Here is an 18,606-nt window from a genome sequence, read left to right on the forward strand (position 1 = left end):
TTTAGGCCTGCAGCTTCAAAGATAGCAGAAACAGTTTCTCCTCTTCCAATTTGGTACAACACAAATCTTCCAGAGGCAAATGTGCATTCCCATGAGCTGAGAGTATGTGATCACTTTAGCCTTCATCAGATTTGGCCGATTTCAAAATGAGAAGATGACTTATTTTGTTGTTACTCCTTTTAATTATTATCTCACTTTCCCTTGTGCTATGAACTCCCTGGGTCTTACAAGTAGATTTGATGTTACTTCCAGAAGTGCACTTAGAAGTAATTAGACATGCCAGAAGAAATTAAAAGATTAGGATGAAATCTCCATCCAAGAAAACTTTTTTTATTGTAAACAACAGTATGAAATCTGAAAAGACATCACAGAGCTACTTCTGCTGAACTGTGAAATAACAAATAGTATTAAATGATGGAAGAATTTCTATTTTTTCACCAGTTCTTCAGTAAATGCCTGTATATGGATGCATGTGTTTTTTCTTTCCAGCAATGCAATTCATAATCGTAACTCATAAAGAATGTTTAAATAGTTTGAGTGAAAGTTCTGTACATAGGTATTTTTTAAAAATAATAATTAAAACCACCATTTCTTTGTATTGTGTGTATCCTGCTGATAATCTAAAAAGAATTAGTCTAATTATTTTTAATAGAGTGAGCTTTAATTCTTTTTATAATATACAAAATAATGGATTTGAAACCAGAGTAAAGTTAGTGCCCTATGAAGGAATGGATATCTGTTAGCAAGTCTGTATTTGTTGCATTTAAAAGAGAAGATGTGTTTTGAAGTGGGATTTTTAGTGCTCACAGTCCAGCACTGTTCTTTGAACAGTAACACCTCAACTTAAAGGTTATTTTGAAAACTTTTCTCACTGCAGAGAATCTAATAAACTTGCAGTGAAATCATCTCTTTCAGTTACATTCAGTTCTTTGAATATAGATGATACCATGAAATGCCAGTCCTCTTCTTTCTGCTTCTTCTGAAGACCTAAACCTAAGTGAGATTAACTTCTCTGGATTTAAAAAAAAAAAAAAAAAAATAATCCTGACCCTTGTTTTCCCCCACCCCACCCCCAACTTTCAGCCCCTAAACATTCTCAGTTGATTTTCATTCAGCTGTCTTTGGTTCTTGTTCAGCTTCATAGTAGTCAACATTTGGCATCTGGTGCTTCATTTTTCTTTATAGCAGTGATGCTTTGATGTGCAGATAATACTTTACCTGTGGCATATTATAATCTTAACTTCAAGCTTTCAATTTCAAACAAAACATCTGCCATAGCACATTGGACCTTTTTACTTATTTTTTTTTAATTGTGCAAGATTTTAATAAAATAGACTTCTGCTAAGGTGCCTAGAAATAAGAAGAAAATAATAAAATGGCTAAAAATTTGAGTAAGACATTAATTAACAAACTTTAGATTCATCTTTAGCATTGTATGTGTATAGAATTCTTTTTCATGCAGTGCTGTGGTGGACTGAGTAAACAACACTATGGACCATCAAAGTTTGTAGGCACTGATATTGCTAAATTTCTGCAGAGGAAAACTGATTAAATATGAGAAATATTTACTTTCTTCTTCAGCCATCATGTATAATATATATATATGTTTAGTTATTGCAGAGCATTTATCACCAAGTGATTCAGACATTCTGTTAATTGCAGTGCTAGATTATAGATTATGCATGTATTAATTGTTTTGTTCCTTCTAATTTATGTGAAAGCATAAGCTTGAGGGCTTGATATTCCTATCTTGTTTGTTTTGCAATGAGTTACTAGCTTCAATGAGTCACTAGCTTAGTGTCAAAGCTGTTGATAAATGCCTTCTGTTGGGGATGCATTGGAATTCTTAGGCATAAAAAATTATAAATGAAGTGTGCATCAAGATGTGAATCTTTATAAAAGCTGTTCTCTTTCATAGGAACTTGCTGCTATGCTTTGGAAAAGTGCTGTGCCTTAATATAAGGCACAGTTGCATTTAATTGAAATTACTATTGTTTTCTTCTATTTTAAAATACAAAAAACTCTTATAATTACAGCACGGGGATTAACACTTGAGTTGTTCTCTAGTGACTCCAAGTGTAACTAGGGGAAAATTCTTTCTATTTAACATCTCTTTGGTAAATAGAGTTCTGGCATTCAATTTCCTTGTTGTCTTGAGACTCATGTGATGTGATGTGAACTTTGAATTCCACTTGTCCAAACAGCTCTTAAAAAATCCAGTTCTGTGCCTGTGAAATTAATAGTTCTACCTTTCTCCCCAAGGAGTTCAAATGACAATACAAACTGAGCCAAATCTGGCATCCAAAACCCCTTCCAAAATGTGGGTGAAGAGACTGGAAAGTGGTTTTCACCAAGTATCCTCACCTAGTTCACTGTTCAGCTAGGATAAGTTATCAGGAAAGCAGGTCTCCTCTATTGGTGTACAGATGTGTTTCCATCACACATCAGTGTTTGTTCTACCATTGGCTCTTAAGGCAAAGCCTTTTTGTCCAGACTGAAGCCGATCCATTCAGGCAGTCTTTGAGTTTCCCTGCTAAGGTCTGCTTTCCTTTTATACTGTTTTCATGTTCTCCAGAACTGCAGGGGCACTGCAACCAACATGAATTTTAAGTAATGATTTCCCCCAGCCCTCCCACATTGGCAGAAGTCTGTGCTTTCCAAAGAATTTGAAGAATACTGAAGGGTGATACGGATGGTTTGGCAAGGGTTAAAGTTTCTAGAAAGGCAAAGTGACAGATCTCTCTTCATTCTGATCCTGAGTGACACTGAGGACAAGACTGTTGTGGAAGGCAGCATATTTCTCATGCTGGATTTCAAAATGAGCAGTGCTGATTGAGCGAATGATGTTAAAGGAATATAGCTCTGTACAGCATTGCCAAGATCCTTGGGGAGATCACAGACAGATTTAAAAGTTTTAAAGCTTTAAAACTTTTATAGTTTTGGAAAGGTTGACAAATGGAAAACTTATCTGAAACTAGAGATATTGGAGTGACTTAAGAGTTTCAAATGTCGTTTTTCATATCGTAACTGTGAAGCTTTTTTCAGATGCACCTACAGAGAGTTTTTTTTAATATTGGATTAAACATAACTCTCTAAGAGGATTTTTCCTGTCAAAGACAGCAGAAAAAAACATTAAATTATCTAGTGATAAAAGCTTGAGCTTATTGTGTGAAAAAAAAACCTAAATTATTTGTGAAAAAATAAAATCATAAGTTAACGTGGGATATAAAGTGAATGTTGGCGGCTCTGGAGAACAAAGCCTAAATCAGTGTATCAACAGGTTTCTGAAGACTGCAGAGCTGCATGTAACTTTTTTGGTGGCATAAATTGTGACTGATGGTGCTTGGACCCTGCTATCAGTCCTCCTCAAAGACACCTGCTGTACTAGATTAGCAAAAGGGTCCTTTGGAAGTGTTTTTACATAAAATAGCATGTTCAGCACATTAGCCTATGGGATACAGGTCTCTTATGGATGCTCCATGCCATATTATGCCTTTATGGTCTTTTGGAAAAAAACAAAGGTCACAGGAAAATAAGGATAAATTGTTTGCAAATGTGACATTGTTGTTCATCTGACTTCCCTGAAGGGTAAGGACAAAATGATCAGTTAGACTCGTACCACTGAGAATGGAAAGTGTTTTACTTATTTAGAGAGAATGGCAAGAGGTGTCTCCCTGAAGCTAGAAAAATCTCTGTCCTAAGAAAATTCTCATCAATTTGTCTAAACATCAGATTCTTGTTATTGTGGTCTGTCTGTGAAAACAGATCCTTGTTTCCATGTACACACGAATTTAATAGCCAGCAGGATCAGAGATGCATGATTACTGAGTTTTTAAGAGCATTATTTCTCCATGTGGTGTTTCTATACTGTACAAAACTTTCTCATTTTGTCCTTGCAGCACAAAAAACTGTCTGCTGTGGCTGGACCTGTGCTTCCTTTCTAAATTTCTTCTACACACACATACTGTTAAGTGTTGCATGATTTAACCTTCCTTTCGAAGATATTAGAAATGAATGTTTCAAATTTGATTTTGTGCTGAGTTCTGTCTGCCCGAAGGTCTTCCAGATCAATAACTGTTGCATTGCATTCATCTTTGCAGATCTGTATTCATAGTACATGACTACTTCCTGCAAAATCATCTTCTAGAAATAAAATTTTAATAAGGTGAAGACATAATTTTTTTCCAAAAGCTTTGTTTTAGCAGGCTAACACCAGCTAAAATATTTCTTGTTTAAATGGATATTAAAGATGAAACATTTTTATGTCTCTGAGTTTGGAAGTAGTGTAGCCCAGTACATAAAATACATAAAGATACCAAATGATTTCTTTATAATATCTTCTTTGTTTATCTTGCCTTTTTTACACCAGAATATACTAGAGATACATGTTGTGTGTATGTGAGGTAAGCCTGAGACAACTTTCAGCTGGTTTTTGGAGTTTCCAGTAGCAATGTCACTTCTGCCCTAAGAGTTTTGCTTAGGGACCCTCTGCACTTTTGACAGTGAACTGAATGCCACATGTGCTTCATTCTAATTACACTTGCTGTGTGTGTAGGTGAAACTAGTCCTACATGTGCTGCATTCCTGCCTTCAATTGTAGCACACGAACCCTTCAGTCTCTGGTTTCCTTTTATGTCCCCTCTTAGAGGACTTCATCACTAACTTTCTGAGTAAAAGTGTTTGCAGTAATACTTTTCAAAACAGTCTTGGGCAGCACAGTTTTTTCAGAGCTTAGAATATGACTGATGATCTTCATAAATGCGTTGCTATATTTATAGCATTCTTTACTATGTAAAGAATTACAAAAATAAAATCCATACAAACAGCAAAACAATGCAAACAGCAAACCAGAGTGTTTCAGGGCTGGTGTTTCTAAAGATTATGGTGGTAGTATTAACTTTTTTTTTTTTCTTCTTGCCACCTCTTGAAACTTGATCAGTCTGGGGTTATTTTTTTCATTCTGAATAATACCTAAAAAGAGAGGGAACTGTTTAACACATTCCGTATCCATAGAGTCTATTTATCTAGACTGAATTCCACATGGACCATGGATAATCTTTTTCCCAAATGTTTACTAGTATCTGCTCTTAACAAGTGCTGCACAATATAAACTGAAGGCACCATAAAGAAAAGGCACATAATAAAATTTAGCCTTTCTTTTCAGCAAAGCCTGACTTAAGATCAAGAAGTGCAAATTTCAAGTGGTTTGGATTTTAAATAATTTTTTCTATAAAGGAAATGAATCACATGAATTTAAAAGCATATGAAGAGCAATAGCTAGCTTTAGGAAATGAGATACAAGTAGGTTTTAATATATGGCATTGAAACTAATGCTTTTAATGGAGATGAAAGGAAATCCAGGTTCATTTCACTGTTTTGTTGAAGTTATCTCCTCACACTTGTAACCACTCTGTGCCATCCACAGTCTGGAAAATCAGGGTAATACTGCTCTGTTCTCCTGTCCCTTCCTATCTTGGTTGATATGTACAGCTTTTCAAGACTGACTGTGGGGCATGTGTGTGGTCTCCAGTACGAACAAAGATAATTTTGGATGTAGCTTCCAAGTGTTGTAATAAAATTGAAAACAAATTGGAAGTGCTGGGCTTGAACATTTTTATGTGATGGTTTTTACATTTGCTTGAGTTTTTCTGTTGTTGCAGTAGATACTATTTATAGTTGTACTTCCTGTTGATGTTTGTTTACATTTCAGAATTAAGTTATGTCTTTCAAAACTTTTTTAAATCGGTTCCCATAGGGAAAAAGAAACAATTATTTTTAGTAATGGAAAGATTACAGGTTTGAAAGTACTAATATTTCTTCACCCAACCTTCCCAAACACATAAGACTTTAAAAATACTTTTTTTTTTTTTTCCTTTATAAAGTAAATAAATAACTTTGCTATCTCTTGGTAGATATTTATATCTCCAGCTGGGCAAACCTTTTCCTGATTTCCTGGTTTACTGTTGTGTTTGTGTTTGCTTCCTGGCCCTCTCAACATTAAATGTTCCTGTGTGTCTTTTCTACTGACATTTTTAATGTAGAGCAAGTTGTACTTTTCAGGGAGACTTTGCAATTCCTTCTGTCCCACACCATTTAATCATATGTTTGTTAAAACCTGGGTGAATAACTTTCAAAACCTTTCCCTTCCTGAGTTTTCTTATAATACAGGACCACCCATTTTACCTGTTCGTTATTAAGACTGAGCCTGATGTTCTAGCCTTCCATGAGATGAACCTGGAAAATGGATCCATCACTGTATACTGCTAAGCTTTGCTTCGGCTTCAACAATTTTCAATTGAAATAAGGGACTTCTGAGTGGACATTATGTAAAATGCTTCCCCCTTCAGCAGGGGAAGAGAAAATACGAAACAGAAAACATAATAAATATTATGTAGCAGATTGATGCTCCAGAATATAGCAGAAAAGAAAAATATTAAGATTGGTCTTGTTGCAGGAAGATGAGGAAGTCCTGAAGAGCTCATGTGTTGATGAGTGAAGGCCAGGTATGTAGGCTGATTGTTGTCTACCCTGCATGCTGTTGATCATGCAGCTATTTACTGTCTGCCAGTGGATATTAAATGTATACTGGGGAATGGAATTAACTGTAATATAGTGCCTTTAAAACTTCTAAAACACTATCTGCTGGACATTTGATATCCATTTCTCTTTATGGCTTTGCTCCTCCCGAAAGAAATCATAGTTCTGGATTAATTTGATAAGTGTATTAATAGCATTGGTTGTAGGAAGAAGCCAGAATTTTCTTTCCTTAAGTGATACTTCTTCTGTTTGAGATGACTCCTGTCACTCAAGCTAGAGGACAGAGACAGGGAGAAATCCTTGACTAGAGACTGTACTTTATGATGGTTACTTATGGTATAATAATTTTACTAGGGAAAAACCCACTGAGACAAGAAAAAATATAAAAACACCCCAACAAAAAACAAAAGGATGAGCTTGATATTTATTTTATCCATAAGAGAAAAGAAGGATGTTAGTATAATAACTTTAACTGCTACTTTTTAAATTACAGAGTACTTTGTTAGTTTTTGAATGACTGAAATATGTATTTGTCTAATGAATGTGCAATGTACTAATAATCATAATTTTTTCAGGTTTAAGAAAGCATATCATATTGTTATCAGTCTGTTATAAAATATTTCTAACAGGTTTATGTATTAGCATAGATTCCTTTCATATTCAAGGCATCAGGGGCTTTAATATCAATTCCTGTGTTGCCAAGGCTTTACCTGTGGACACTGGAATAAATGCTTATTGAAACACTCTAGAATAATTAGATCTTTGAGTATGTGATAACAGCAAAAAGTTACCTCATCTAACATTTAGCAAAAGGAATTCTTTATCTTGGCTAAAATGTAGTATTTATCTAGTTTTAAAAGATGTTGAGAACTTCAGGACCAAGACTGCCTTCCAAAAGAATTTGGTCTGAAAACAGATCTCAATAGAGGTTACTTTTAATGCAAGAAGATTTACTGCAGGAAAAAACAACCCAACAACAACCAACCCAAAAAAACTACCAAAGAAACTCCACCAAAAAAACCCACCCCTGTTTAATTGCCATTCTTGTCTTTGGGCAGAAGCCAGAGTGCTAGGAAAAGTGCTGGCAGAATACTTGAAGGTTATAAAGCATGAGCTTGTAAAGTAAAAATACAAATTCATTTTTGTTTCTTGATGCAATTTGGAACCGAATAAAATGTTTGTTACTTTCTGATTAGTCATTATCATCTTCTGCAGGACATTGTCACATGGATGTGTGGAAACTTTATTATATTTGTTACTGCAGTTCCATGCTGTCGCCCATTGATGTCTTGCCCCTTCCACCCCTCTGTCCTCCCTTTCTTTTCCTTTTTTTTGTCCTTCCTCATTGGGCCAGCTGCCAAAACTCAGGGTTCCTGAAGATCTATTAGAAAACTTTTTCTTCTCTGCTCACTTCCTCTGTGTTCAGTCTTAAACATAATGTGAAAGGCAGAAAGACCTTTAGGCTGCAGTCAAATAGTGTATAATATTCATGCCTAAGGTAACAGTACAAGGTTGAAGCCAAAACAGTAACTGAAGTAAAAAGGAATAGGTTAAATTGTAGGAATGAAAAAAAAACCAACAAATACAGTTCTTCTATACGTTCATCTTGAGCTTTTGTGAACTAGAATTTTTTCACATGTCTTTCCAAGTGTGTGAGTTAAGTATGTGTCAGAGGGAGGAGTAATGTGAACAAAACATAATATTTATCCTAGGTGTTCCCACTTTGTTACTTTATATCCATATGATACTTTATAAATTGTATTTCTTACATTTTCTAATTTGGGTTAATATGTAACTATGCAAATTAGCAGATTTCTAGTTAGAGGTTGAATTTTTGTGCTGTTATGTTGACAGCTCACATGTGTATATTGTGTGTGCACTATGGGTAGTGCTCATCTCTCTAATTTCATGCTAATACTTGAAGAATCATGTCAAGACTTAAAATAGGTAGCTGTATCATAGAAGCAACTGAAAATGGAAAATCCACAGAAGATCTGTCTCAAGAAATGTATCCCAGAAAAGCTGCAGACTGTACTGCTTAGGGAAGCTCTCTTAGGAAATAGAGAAAGTCAGTATTAAGTTTTCCTTTTCTTAGTACTAGAAAAGTAGATGGTGAAAGCAAACTCTATGAGCTTCAAAAACATTTCTTGTGTGATTTGAGGCAAAAGTTTGGGAAGAACAGACTGCTTGCTTAGTTAGACTGAAAATGGGCTGGATGGCCAGGCTTGAAGGCTCAGCTAGCTGGTAGCAGGTCGTGATGGACAGCGAGGAGTCTGGGCTTGTTTTGTCTGAGGAAGAGAATCATGTGAGGTGGTCAAAAAAGGCCTCCAATTGCCTGAAGAGCAGTTACAAGGGATGGACAATGGTTAAACTCTTCCTGTTAGAAGGTACAGAGTATAACACCAGAACAAATCCTGAAAACAAAAACCACAAACAAACAAACACAAACCACAAACAAACTCAAACAAGAAACCAAAACAGCCCTCAAAACAACAACAATGAAATCCCCAAAACTCAAAAACAAACCCCCCTTCCCCCCAAAAAAAACCCAAAAAAATAAACAAGCCTCACAAAGACAACAAAATAATTATGGCTAAAAATTGCAGCTTGTGGGGATCAAATTTAATACTGGGAATAAACACCTTACCTAGAGAAGTGGTGCAGCAAGAGAGCAAGCTGTCCCAAGGCCCTGTGGAGTTTCCATCTGTGAGGGGCTTTGAGCATTGTCTAGACAATGCCAACCCTCCAGTAACTGTGCTCCTCTGGTGTGAGCAGAACTGTAACCTAAGCAGGAGCTGGGTCTGGAGGTCTCCAGAGGTCTCTGCATTGCAGTGTTTGTGTGACTTTGAGTGACTTTGCCATGATATTTCTTCATTTTATGTGCAAACAATGTAGAACAGAGTTATTTGTCTTCAATTTTCTGCCAATAACACATGATTTTCCAGTTTTTCTTCTGTGCCTGGCAAAAAGGGTTAAACTTCTTTGGACTGTTGTATTCAGATAATAGCTAAGAGTGCCTGGAGGCAACTGAAAAAGAGACAGGACAGAAAGAGGTACTCCTGTATGGCTTGAGTATGCTTTTGAATGCAGGCTTACCGCTTCTTGAAAGTCTGGTGAAAGAGGAAGAAATAGCGTGTTATGTTACATTTCAAATAATTTATTTTACAAAGTCTTGGTGTCTGTACAGATGGGTTCATTGTAAAAATTATATGGGAATGGTATCTGGAAATCCTTTCAATTAATCAAAAAACCCTGTTTGCCTCTCAAGTTCTATGGTAATGACCAAGTAGTTACTGGCATCTTTTGTTTTTTCAGTTTTAAAACAGAAAATTCACAAACCGCAACACTGCTGTATGTCTGAAAAATTTCTGTTTATTGGTAAATATTTGGAGTTCAGACTTCTTTTATCTTTGGATTTGGCTTTATTTTTTTTGAAGCAGTGATAGCCACACATTAGCTAATATTCTTTCTGAAGGCCTAAAAGTTGTTTTTCATAATTTAGGGCTATCAGATGAAATTAACCAGATAATATATATTAAGACTGCATGATTAGCAGTATTGTTGTCCTGTTGTGGAAAAAGTGTAGTTTTAGCAAAAGGATTTAAAAACTAATTTTTCCGGTACTGTGTGACCTTTTAAGTGAATCAGTGCTGAGGTCGTCATTCCACCCGTGGTGCTCCTCTCTTCTTCTGCAGTTCCTCTTCTGTCTCCTGAACTGCATGCAATTTGTCCGAGTTTTAGCCACGACCCTTGCTAAAATGTAGGGATTTCAATGTACTAAGAAAGAGGTATTTGCTATATTTAAAAAGTGTCAGCGCTGATCTTTGTGAAATGTGTTGTGCCCATGGGGGAAGAGACTTACTTTGAAGTAGGCAGGAATGAGCTTGTCTAGTCGGTGGGTTTAATTTCAGTTTACAGTGGCATCTACTGATCTGTTTGGTGATACTGTGGTTTTTCATCTGCTTTACTACATCAGTGGAAGGGTTAGGCACTGCTGTGCTTTCAGAATGCCTGGAATCTTGTAATTTTCAGGGGCAGACTTTCTGCACTGAAGGATATATAAATCTGGTGATAGCATCTTGTACCACATCAAAGACGACCGCGGCCACTCATTCTTCAACTTCAGGCTATGTTAAGCGTGTGCCGTCCTTTCCTAATAAGTGTAACCGTGTCATATCTCTAGGTCAACTGAGGGATTTTTCCTGTCTAGTTTGACTCATTTCCAGGACTTTCTCCTGAAGATGATCTCAGTTGCTCTTCAGCTGTTGAAGCTTTTTACTGAAGATGCAAATACGTGTTTTTGGTCCTTGTCTGTCCCCATTTTCCTAGTTGTGTCCTGGCTGAGGTGGTACCTTGTCTACCTCAGTTGTTGCCTAAACTGATGCTTCAGAGTTTTTCAAAGCAGTTTGCACAGTAATATTTTTTTCTATTTTTTCCCTTTTTGGTGGTTTTTTTTTTTTTTTTTGGACAGTGGAGGGACATCAGGATGAGGGTAGGGCGGATGGTTGTTCATAGAAAGACAGCCCACAGCAGCTATATATATATATAGATTTGGAGTTCTACAGATGACTGCTGTAAATCTGAGTGAGTTTGTTACTGCCTTTTTAGTGTAACTTTTTATACTCATTTATACCTAAAATCAAGCCAGGAATTGCAAAGTCATTTCACAAAGAACAGAAACCATGGTCTCATCTTAGCCATTCACAGGTAGCTGTGGTTTTCACACAGTCACTCAAAAAAAGCAATTTTCAGACCATGCATGAACTCAGTAGAAAAAGGCTAGAATTTTGAGGTACACTGGTAGAAATTCTGTAGAACAGATAAAAAGGAATATTGCAGCTTTTCTGAAGAGAAATAACAATCTTCGTTCTCCAATGACAGCCATAACTTGCCTTTGTAGTCATACAAAATAATTCTTTTGTTAGAGATGAAATTCCACTGTGCGAAAGCAAATATTTGAAATGGAGCGAGTGGTCTGTGTGGGAATTTGATATGTTCATGTAACACTGTTGTAGGTAAAGCAAATAGATATTTTTCCATTAAAAATGGGGGAACTTGAAGGTACAGGAGATGCAGTTCAGTAAATAAGTAGTGAGTTCATTCCTTTCCCCTTTTTATTGACTTCTCATTTGATATGCCTGGTCTGTTTACATAGCACTTGTAGTGCTACTATTATCAGTGCCCTGATGATGCAAAAGAAAGCATTTTTTAATATGTTGTGAAATACATCATGGTTCATAATCCTTTTAGTGTTTTTAAAGACAAAACATACCACTAAATATAGTGTCATCAGATACCACACTTTGACATATTTATCTGAAATGGTGGTCCTTTGAATGCTTTGGAAATAACACTCTGGTGCACTAATCTCTGGGAAAGTAATTTGTATTTTTTTTGGCTCCCGTGTTTAGCATGCAGCTCTCAGCTGACAGACTGTACATTATAGAAAAATGTTTGTGACTCAGCTAACAAAAACCCAATGAAGTATCTAAATTAGGAATTCTGGTTTTGTGCCTTTTTTTCTTATTACTGCATGCTGTCCTCTCTTACTGCAGTCAGTCCTTTGCAAGTGTGTGTGGATGTTGGCAAGACCACACTCCATTAGTTTGATATAAGCAGCCATTCTACTTAAAAGAACATTTACCATTTTCATACTGCAAGTTGAAGGCACAAGTCCAGAAGAAGAGAAGGCAAAAGTTTGTCAGACTTTAAATTATATTTAAATATAGATTGATTCTTTTAAAATACCAGTGCAGTGTCTGTGGCCTTCTTTTCTTGCACTACATTCATTTAGATGTTGACCTTTATATGTGGCTATATTAAAGTGCAGTTGTAGTGTGTATTTTCATAGTAGACTGATGTATGTCTTTGATAAATTCAAATGAATGTTCATCAGAATGCTGCTTATAAAGTCAGAAAAAGAAGGTAAAATATCTACCTGAAAAAAACAATTAATAGCTGAAAAGAAAGTAACATAAAACCTCCATTATAAAGCTACCACCTTGTTACAAAATTTATTAATAGCTACCTCTGAGAATTCCTGTAATTTACTGAGTAAAATATCAATCTGACAGTATACAGGTTTCAGAAAAACTTTATTTTTACTGTTATTATATGGGCTTTTCAAGCAGAAATTCTTGCCAGATGAAGAAAAGCAAACAAAACAAAAGCTTCTTTATCTGTGTATACTATACCAACACTCTGGGAAAAGGAGGAGTGAGTATTGATGCCTCTCTTTTCTGTCCTTCCTGTAGGTGTGCAGGACCCTCACCATGAGAAGATAATTACTGTGACTACTAATGGGAGTATTCACAGCCCCAAGTTTCCACACACATACCCACGCAACACTGTGCTAGTGTGGAGATTAGTGGCACTTGATGAAAACGTGTGGATACAACTTACTTTTGATGAAAGATTTGGGCTTGAGGACCCAGAAGATGATATTTGCAAGTAAGTTACTTTCCCTTTCCCTTAGGAAATTCTGAAAGGAGGTGATTTGAGATGAAGGAAAATATTGCTTGAGTTTTGCAAAAATCAACATTTGCATGTTAATTTATTTATAAAATGCATATTTTAAAGTATTGGTTTATGATTTTCTTTTATAGTGCTAGAGGAGGTTTTCATGCTTGAAAGCTCTGGGGTGCTCTGATTTTTACTTCTGCATTCAGTATCTAGGCCATAGATACATTGCAACATTGCCTAAACTGATATATTTGTGATATATTTAATCTCCCTCTCAAGTAAAAGTTTTGACATCTGGGAAAATATTCTTGACAGAATGTTAGGATTATGAATGTCTAATTTTTACAGGGTAAATTTTGGTGAGTAAGTTACCTGAAGCAGAATTCAGGTCATGACACAAAGTACTACACTGCTGTTTAGGACACCCACACACTCTACAGTGTTTTAATGGCGTTAAATTGTCAAGTTATCTGTGAGAAACAGCGCTTAAAGTACTGTGCTAATTGACATTCTTCAGTGGTACTGTTCTCCCCCTGACTCCAGTAAGTATCTGCGTGCAGAGTCACTGGCAAAGGTTTCCGTAGGATTTGTGGAATCTGTTTCCTTCCGTGCTTGTCAGCTGAAGGCTTTGTAATTTGGGAGAGAAAACAGTGGTGACATAACAGGCAGCAGCACATATGTAGTTCTGAACCAAGCCATGTGGTTGATAGTTTTGGATGTTTAGTGAGGCAGTGGGACTGACATGTACATTTCCTGTGGGAGGGTGAAAGAGGAGGGATCCTAAACTCCTGTATCCTGTATCTGTCTGTCGTCACAGCAACACATCATAAAAAGTCCTGATGTGTGAATAGTGGTACATTGTCTGGACTCTTCAGTAAATTAGGTAGCAGATAAAATATGTCATTTAAATGGCATATTTTCCTTTGATGCATTCCTGGACACGTACTTCACTCAAGATTACTGTTTCAAAGTAATTTTTTGGGTTTTTTTTTTTTGTTTTTCTGGTTTGATTTTTATTTTTGTGTACATCATATACACACTTGACTTGATTCTTGTTTTCAGTTTTTCTAATCAACTGTTACTCCATTGGTTTTACATCTTGTATCAACTTTTGATAACAAATTTGAATTTTTTAGGGGTTAGTTTTGCACTTATCCTTGATTAGGGAGAAGGCATTCATAACAGACAGATAAATACCTTTATTTCATAATTCTAAAGGAAGTAATTACCAAGGCCATATCAGTACTGTATTAACCACTAAAACTGTATGTTTGCTTGAATGAATGCACTCCCTTTGCACAATAAGTCTTTTTTTAAGTAAAAACTTAGCTTGCTTTTTCTTTTCTTTGCATATGGCAGAGTGAAGTTGCAAGTGAAAGAAAACCCAGGTAGGGTGACTCATTCGACCACTTGCAAAAAGAGAAGTAAGATAAGTTAAAATATTTTATAATATTATAACTAGAATAGTATTTTAATTGGAGTACATTTATTTTAAGTAAACAATGTGCTAAATACAAGAGGACTGACAAATTAAGAAACAGTAATAAGTCACTCATAATCTTCACTCAGTTATAATCTTATCGTGCTCATATTTGTGCAGGGATACCAGGAAGTTGTACGACTGCAATTCCTTATGCATGTCATACTGAAAAAATACTGGGCTTTTTGTCTTGGGAGATTAAAAAGAGAATTATATTTCTTTGTGAAAAAGATTTATATTTTTGATTTTAAGTAGGATTCCTCTAGGATTCCTCTGAACTTTAATTGCAGTAGTAAGTTCAGTAAAGGAAGAGAAATTGCACCTTGTTTGATGTAAAGGAAGTATAATAATAAGTTCAACTAATAAGTTGAAGAAATAACTAAAACACAGACAGATTAAATATGTAAAATAATTCTACACAGGTCAAGTAAGTTACCAGTTACCTGAATAATATCTGTTTATGAGTTATGTCTCACATTTCTTACCTCTTAAAGTTCCTAATAAAATTATTTATACTTCTTCCAATACTTTCTGTAGAAAAATTAAGGGGTTTTTTGTTGACTACATCCCACAGTATTTATTACTATACTGTGTTTCTGCCATCTTCAATCACACAAATCAGTATTATTGATGTAGAGGGCTCAACGATTTCTCCAAAACCAAGTTTATATGACAAAGGAGAGAGTGAAACATCACATGAAGTGTAATCTATTATAATTCTTTGTCTTTAGCTCTGAAATATGACTGAAACTAAGTAAAAACTGCAACCAGGAAGCATTAGACTTTCTTTGCAGCGTACAGTGTGTATCAGGATATCACTTTCTCCTTTCTGTAGTGTATGAGGGAACCTCATGAGTTACCTGCTGTGGTCACTGTCACAGTTTTCAGCCTCTCTACCTGTTTCTTAAGCTGCTCATTCTGGGTAATGCCAGAACTTTCTCCATCATCTCTGTAGACTATGGTGCCCTGCAATGGCAGCTCCTAGGGCCAATGAGAGAATAGTCTGGAGTATATCAGCTTAAGATAATTAGCTTTAGATTTGGTTATAATAATATAATATAATTAGATTTAGTTTTTAAATCTCATAGTAATTCAAACTATGGCTCATACTTTGGAGAAGAATAAAACTCAAACATATCCAGTTGTACAAGTGTTTTTTGTTTAACACAGCTCTATAACAGGAATACATAGTAGTGGTACCTAAAAAATGTCGCAGATGTATCCTGAAGCTATGGCAAGTTTTTTCCTGTATCTGACCTCCACATTCAGATTTCTTCAGAGTCAGTTCTGACATTTCAAGCTATTCAGTGAAGTCTTTTCATCTAGAGCAAATATCACATTTTACAGATATTTTGCAGGTACCAGCCTACCCTCTACTTCAAATATTTTCCCAAATGCAAATCAAAGTGATCCTGCATGGCTTTTTTTTTTCCCCACTCTGTTTTTTACTTGCCATTCAACTTACAGTATTTACTAATGTAGCAAATTTGCATTACAACAAATTCTATGTTTAAGGCCAGCCCTTCTGACTTAGCCTTACCTGTAATGGTATTAACGTGCATGTTCTGCTAATTCTCAACTGTCTTAAGTATGAGTGCTGTGTAAGTTTAAATTACAGGGGTTTTAGAATAAAATTATGTGTTTTTGCCTGGTTTTAAAATTGTGACATACTTGAAATTCATGCACATCATGTTTGCATTCTTTTAAAGGCAGTCAATGGGGGTTTTTTTGCCTTTTTTTTTATAATACTTCTACTTCATTTGCACTTCATCATTCCTCTGAACAAAATATTAAGAATCCCACTGTGTCCTTTCTAAAGTGAGCACAAGACTTTATTTGAAAACTAGATCTATGCACATGTCTAGAAAAGATTTAGGTTATTTGGTTGACAGTCGGGATATATAAATCTCTGCAATATTACGGTAATTTCAGTTTTGTACACTTTGTTTGATTTCAGTTGTGACTTGTATAAGAAAAATGTTACAAGCAAAAAAATCTCCCTTCAAACCAACCAAACAAAAAGGAGAAGTATGCAACTTTTGGGTGTTCTGTGCAGTACTGTTTACATGATAGAAGTGGCAGTGAATTTCTAGCGGAGGCATTGCAAATTTGGATTGTATGTCTGCCCTTTCTGCCAAAATAAAAATGCAGTTTTTCTGCTGTTGATACGGTAGCTGATATGACAGATTATTTTCGTGATGCTATCCCCTCAATCCTGTTTTAATCATAGAGCCTTTAGACTTGTGTGCCAGACAGCTCCTGTTGCCAGGGAGCTGCCGTAACTCTTCTTGACCAGAAACTGACTTTTGCTCAGCTGTTGCTTCTTGTTCAAGTTTGTTGCTTTCTGTCAATAAGAACAGAAAGTGATAACAGCTTTATGATGAACTCCTCTGTGACAGGAAGACAGATTTAGCTTTCTTCCAGCAAGAATATAGATGTTAAAATTGCCCTAGAAGGGAAGTCTGATGATGTGAGTTGGTTGTACATTGGAGCATTACAATGCAAGGCTGAAATAGGAAAGGGAAAGCAAAGAATCTTATTTCCATCAAGAACATGTATTAAACTTGCTCTCTCCCTGTGCTTGGAGTGGCTCTGGTTGCTCATCTGAGTAGTGGTTGCAGCTGTTCTTTCTAATCATCTGATGATTACAGTCTGACTTTTATTGTATATAATAAAACACAGAAATATGTCACAAATCCAAAGTGCAATTACTGTAGATAAGGTGATAAGGATAAAATACATGAGTAAAAGGCTGTGGAACGAACTGATGGTAGAATAATAAATACCATTTTACTAGCTTCTTCATATTAGGATGGTTACACTAATTTCCAACTCTCTTTAGCCCCCTAATAATTTAAATTATCAGCTATAGTTAGTTTGTTTGTTTTGGGGGGGAGGGAGGTTCTTAGCAGCTGCAGATGTGAATCTGTTCATTTACATGTATAAGTAAAGCATTAATCTATGTATCGAAAGAAATTTAAAAGCTTTTCTACTTGATACATCCAATCTGTAGAACTTTTTGCTGCAGAAAATTCATCTGAAGGCAGCCATCAGTGCTAACATCAGGTAAAATCTATGCAACTTGTGGATCCTCTTCTTGTCAAATTCTTAATTATTTAATTTTTATATATTTAATTTTGTACTTTTATATTTATTATAAATATAATTATTTATTAATATTTGTTATATTAATTTTATATTTATTCTATATATTTAATTCTTAAATACCTAATTTTTAATCCTGGGAATATTCTTCCTCTGAGGATTCTTAGGATGATGCTTTATTATTCAGTGTCACATGTATTAAATTCACTACCTCCCCTTTCCGTGTTTCCTTATGCTACTTTCCTCCACTGCAGATCTGTTGTGACTAAACTGTTGCTTTCCATACATGAACACCAAGATTCTGTGGTAGAAGCTGAAATCCAGACTGCTTCAACAGTCATATGTGTTCCTAATGAATGTATTGTTAGGAAATTGTTGACAAGAATTAAAGAATTAGAAGATTTGGCTTAGGCTGATAATACTGAAAAAACTGTATTAAAGAGGAAACATGCAGACACTGTCTTTCCTCTGTGGCTATGAAGAATGAACTTGTTTGCTTAGCAGTCTTTTTTTCTATTTTTTTGCATCATTTGTTTCAAATGGATGCTAGACAGTGATAATTTATAGTAAACATGATAAAAAGACTAAACATTTTGTTACATAATTTTCCAGAGATCTTTCTGTGTAATACAAGACACAATGAGTTATTTGTACCATGTAGAGCTATGTGGAGTAAAATACGGATGCATAACTGTGACTCTCTAATGCCTCAGTAAAAAAAGACAACATAAATTTTGCTCTGTTTTGCTCCTTTTTATGGAAGCACCTTCAACATCAAGAGAGTGCATGCATGAAAGGATAATGTCAGCATCATTTTCTGCTATTCAGAAGAAATTCCATCCCACACCCTGCTCCCTAGGGAAGAAAAAAGTTTGTTTTTCTTGTTTTACCTTGGGTGCATTACAAAGTCAATGTTGGTATATATGTGAAGACCACACTAATATCGAGCACAGATCTGTGAAAGAAATACAACTCTTCACATAAATATTACTTCTGGGACTTTTGAGGGCAACAAGTTCCTT

At 35.5% G+C, this 18,606-nt stretch overlaps 1 protein-coding gene across 1 annotated transcript in view; it reads left to right on the plus strand.

The window, feature by feature from the left end:
• Positions 1-18,606, plus strand: part of PDGFC (platelet derived growth factor C) — a 121,775-nt gene that overhangs the window by 56,869 nt on the left and 46,300 nt on the right. The window contains exon 2 of the mRNA XM_005517579.3: positions 12,792-12,987. Coding sequence (XP_005517636.1) covers positions 12,792-12,987 — 196 coding nt within the window. The remainder of the gene's footprint in view (positions 1-12,791; positions 12,988-18,606) is intronic.

Source organism: Pseudopodoces humilis, chromosome 6, assembly GCF_049639895.1.
Source record: "Pseudopodoces humilis isolate 2021_Gansu_Grassland_sample_001 chromosome 6, ASM4963989v1, whole genome shotgun sequence".
NCBI classification, from domain to species: Eukaryota; Metazoa; Chordata; class Aves; order Passeriformes; family Paridae; genus Pseudopodoces; species Pseudopodoces humilis.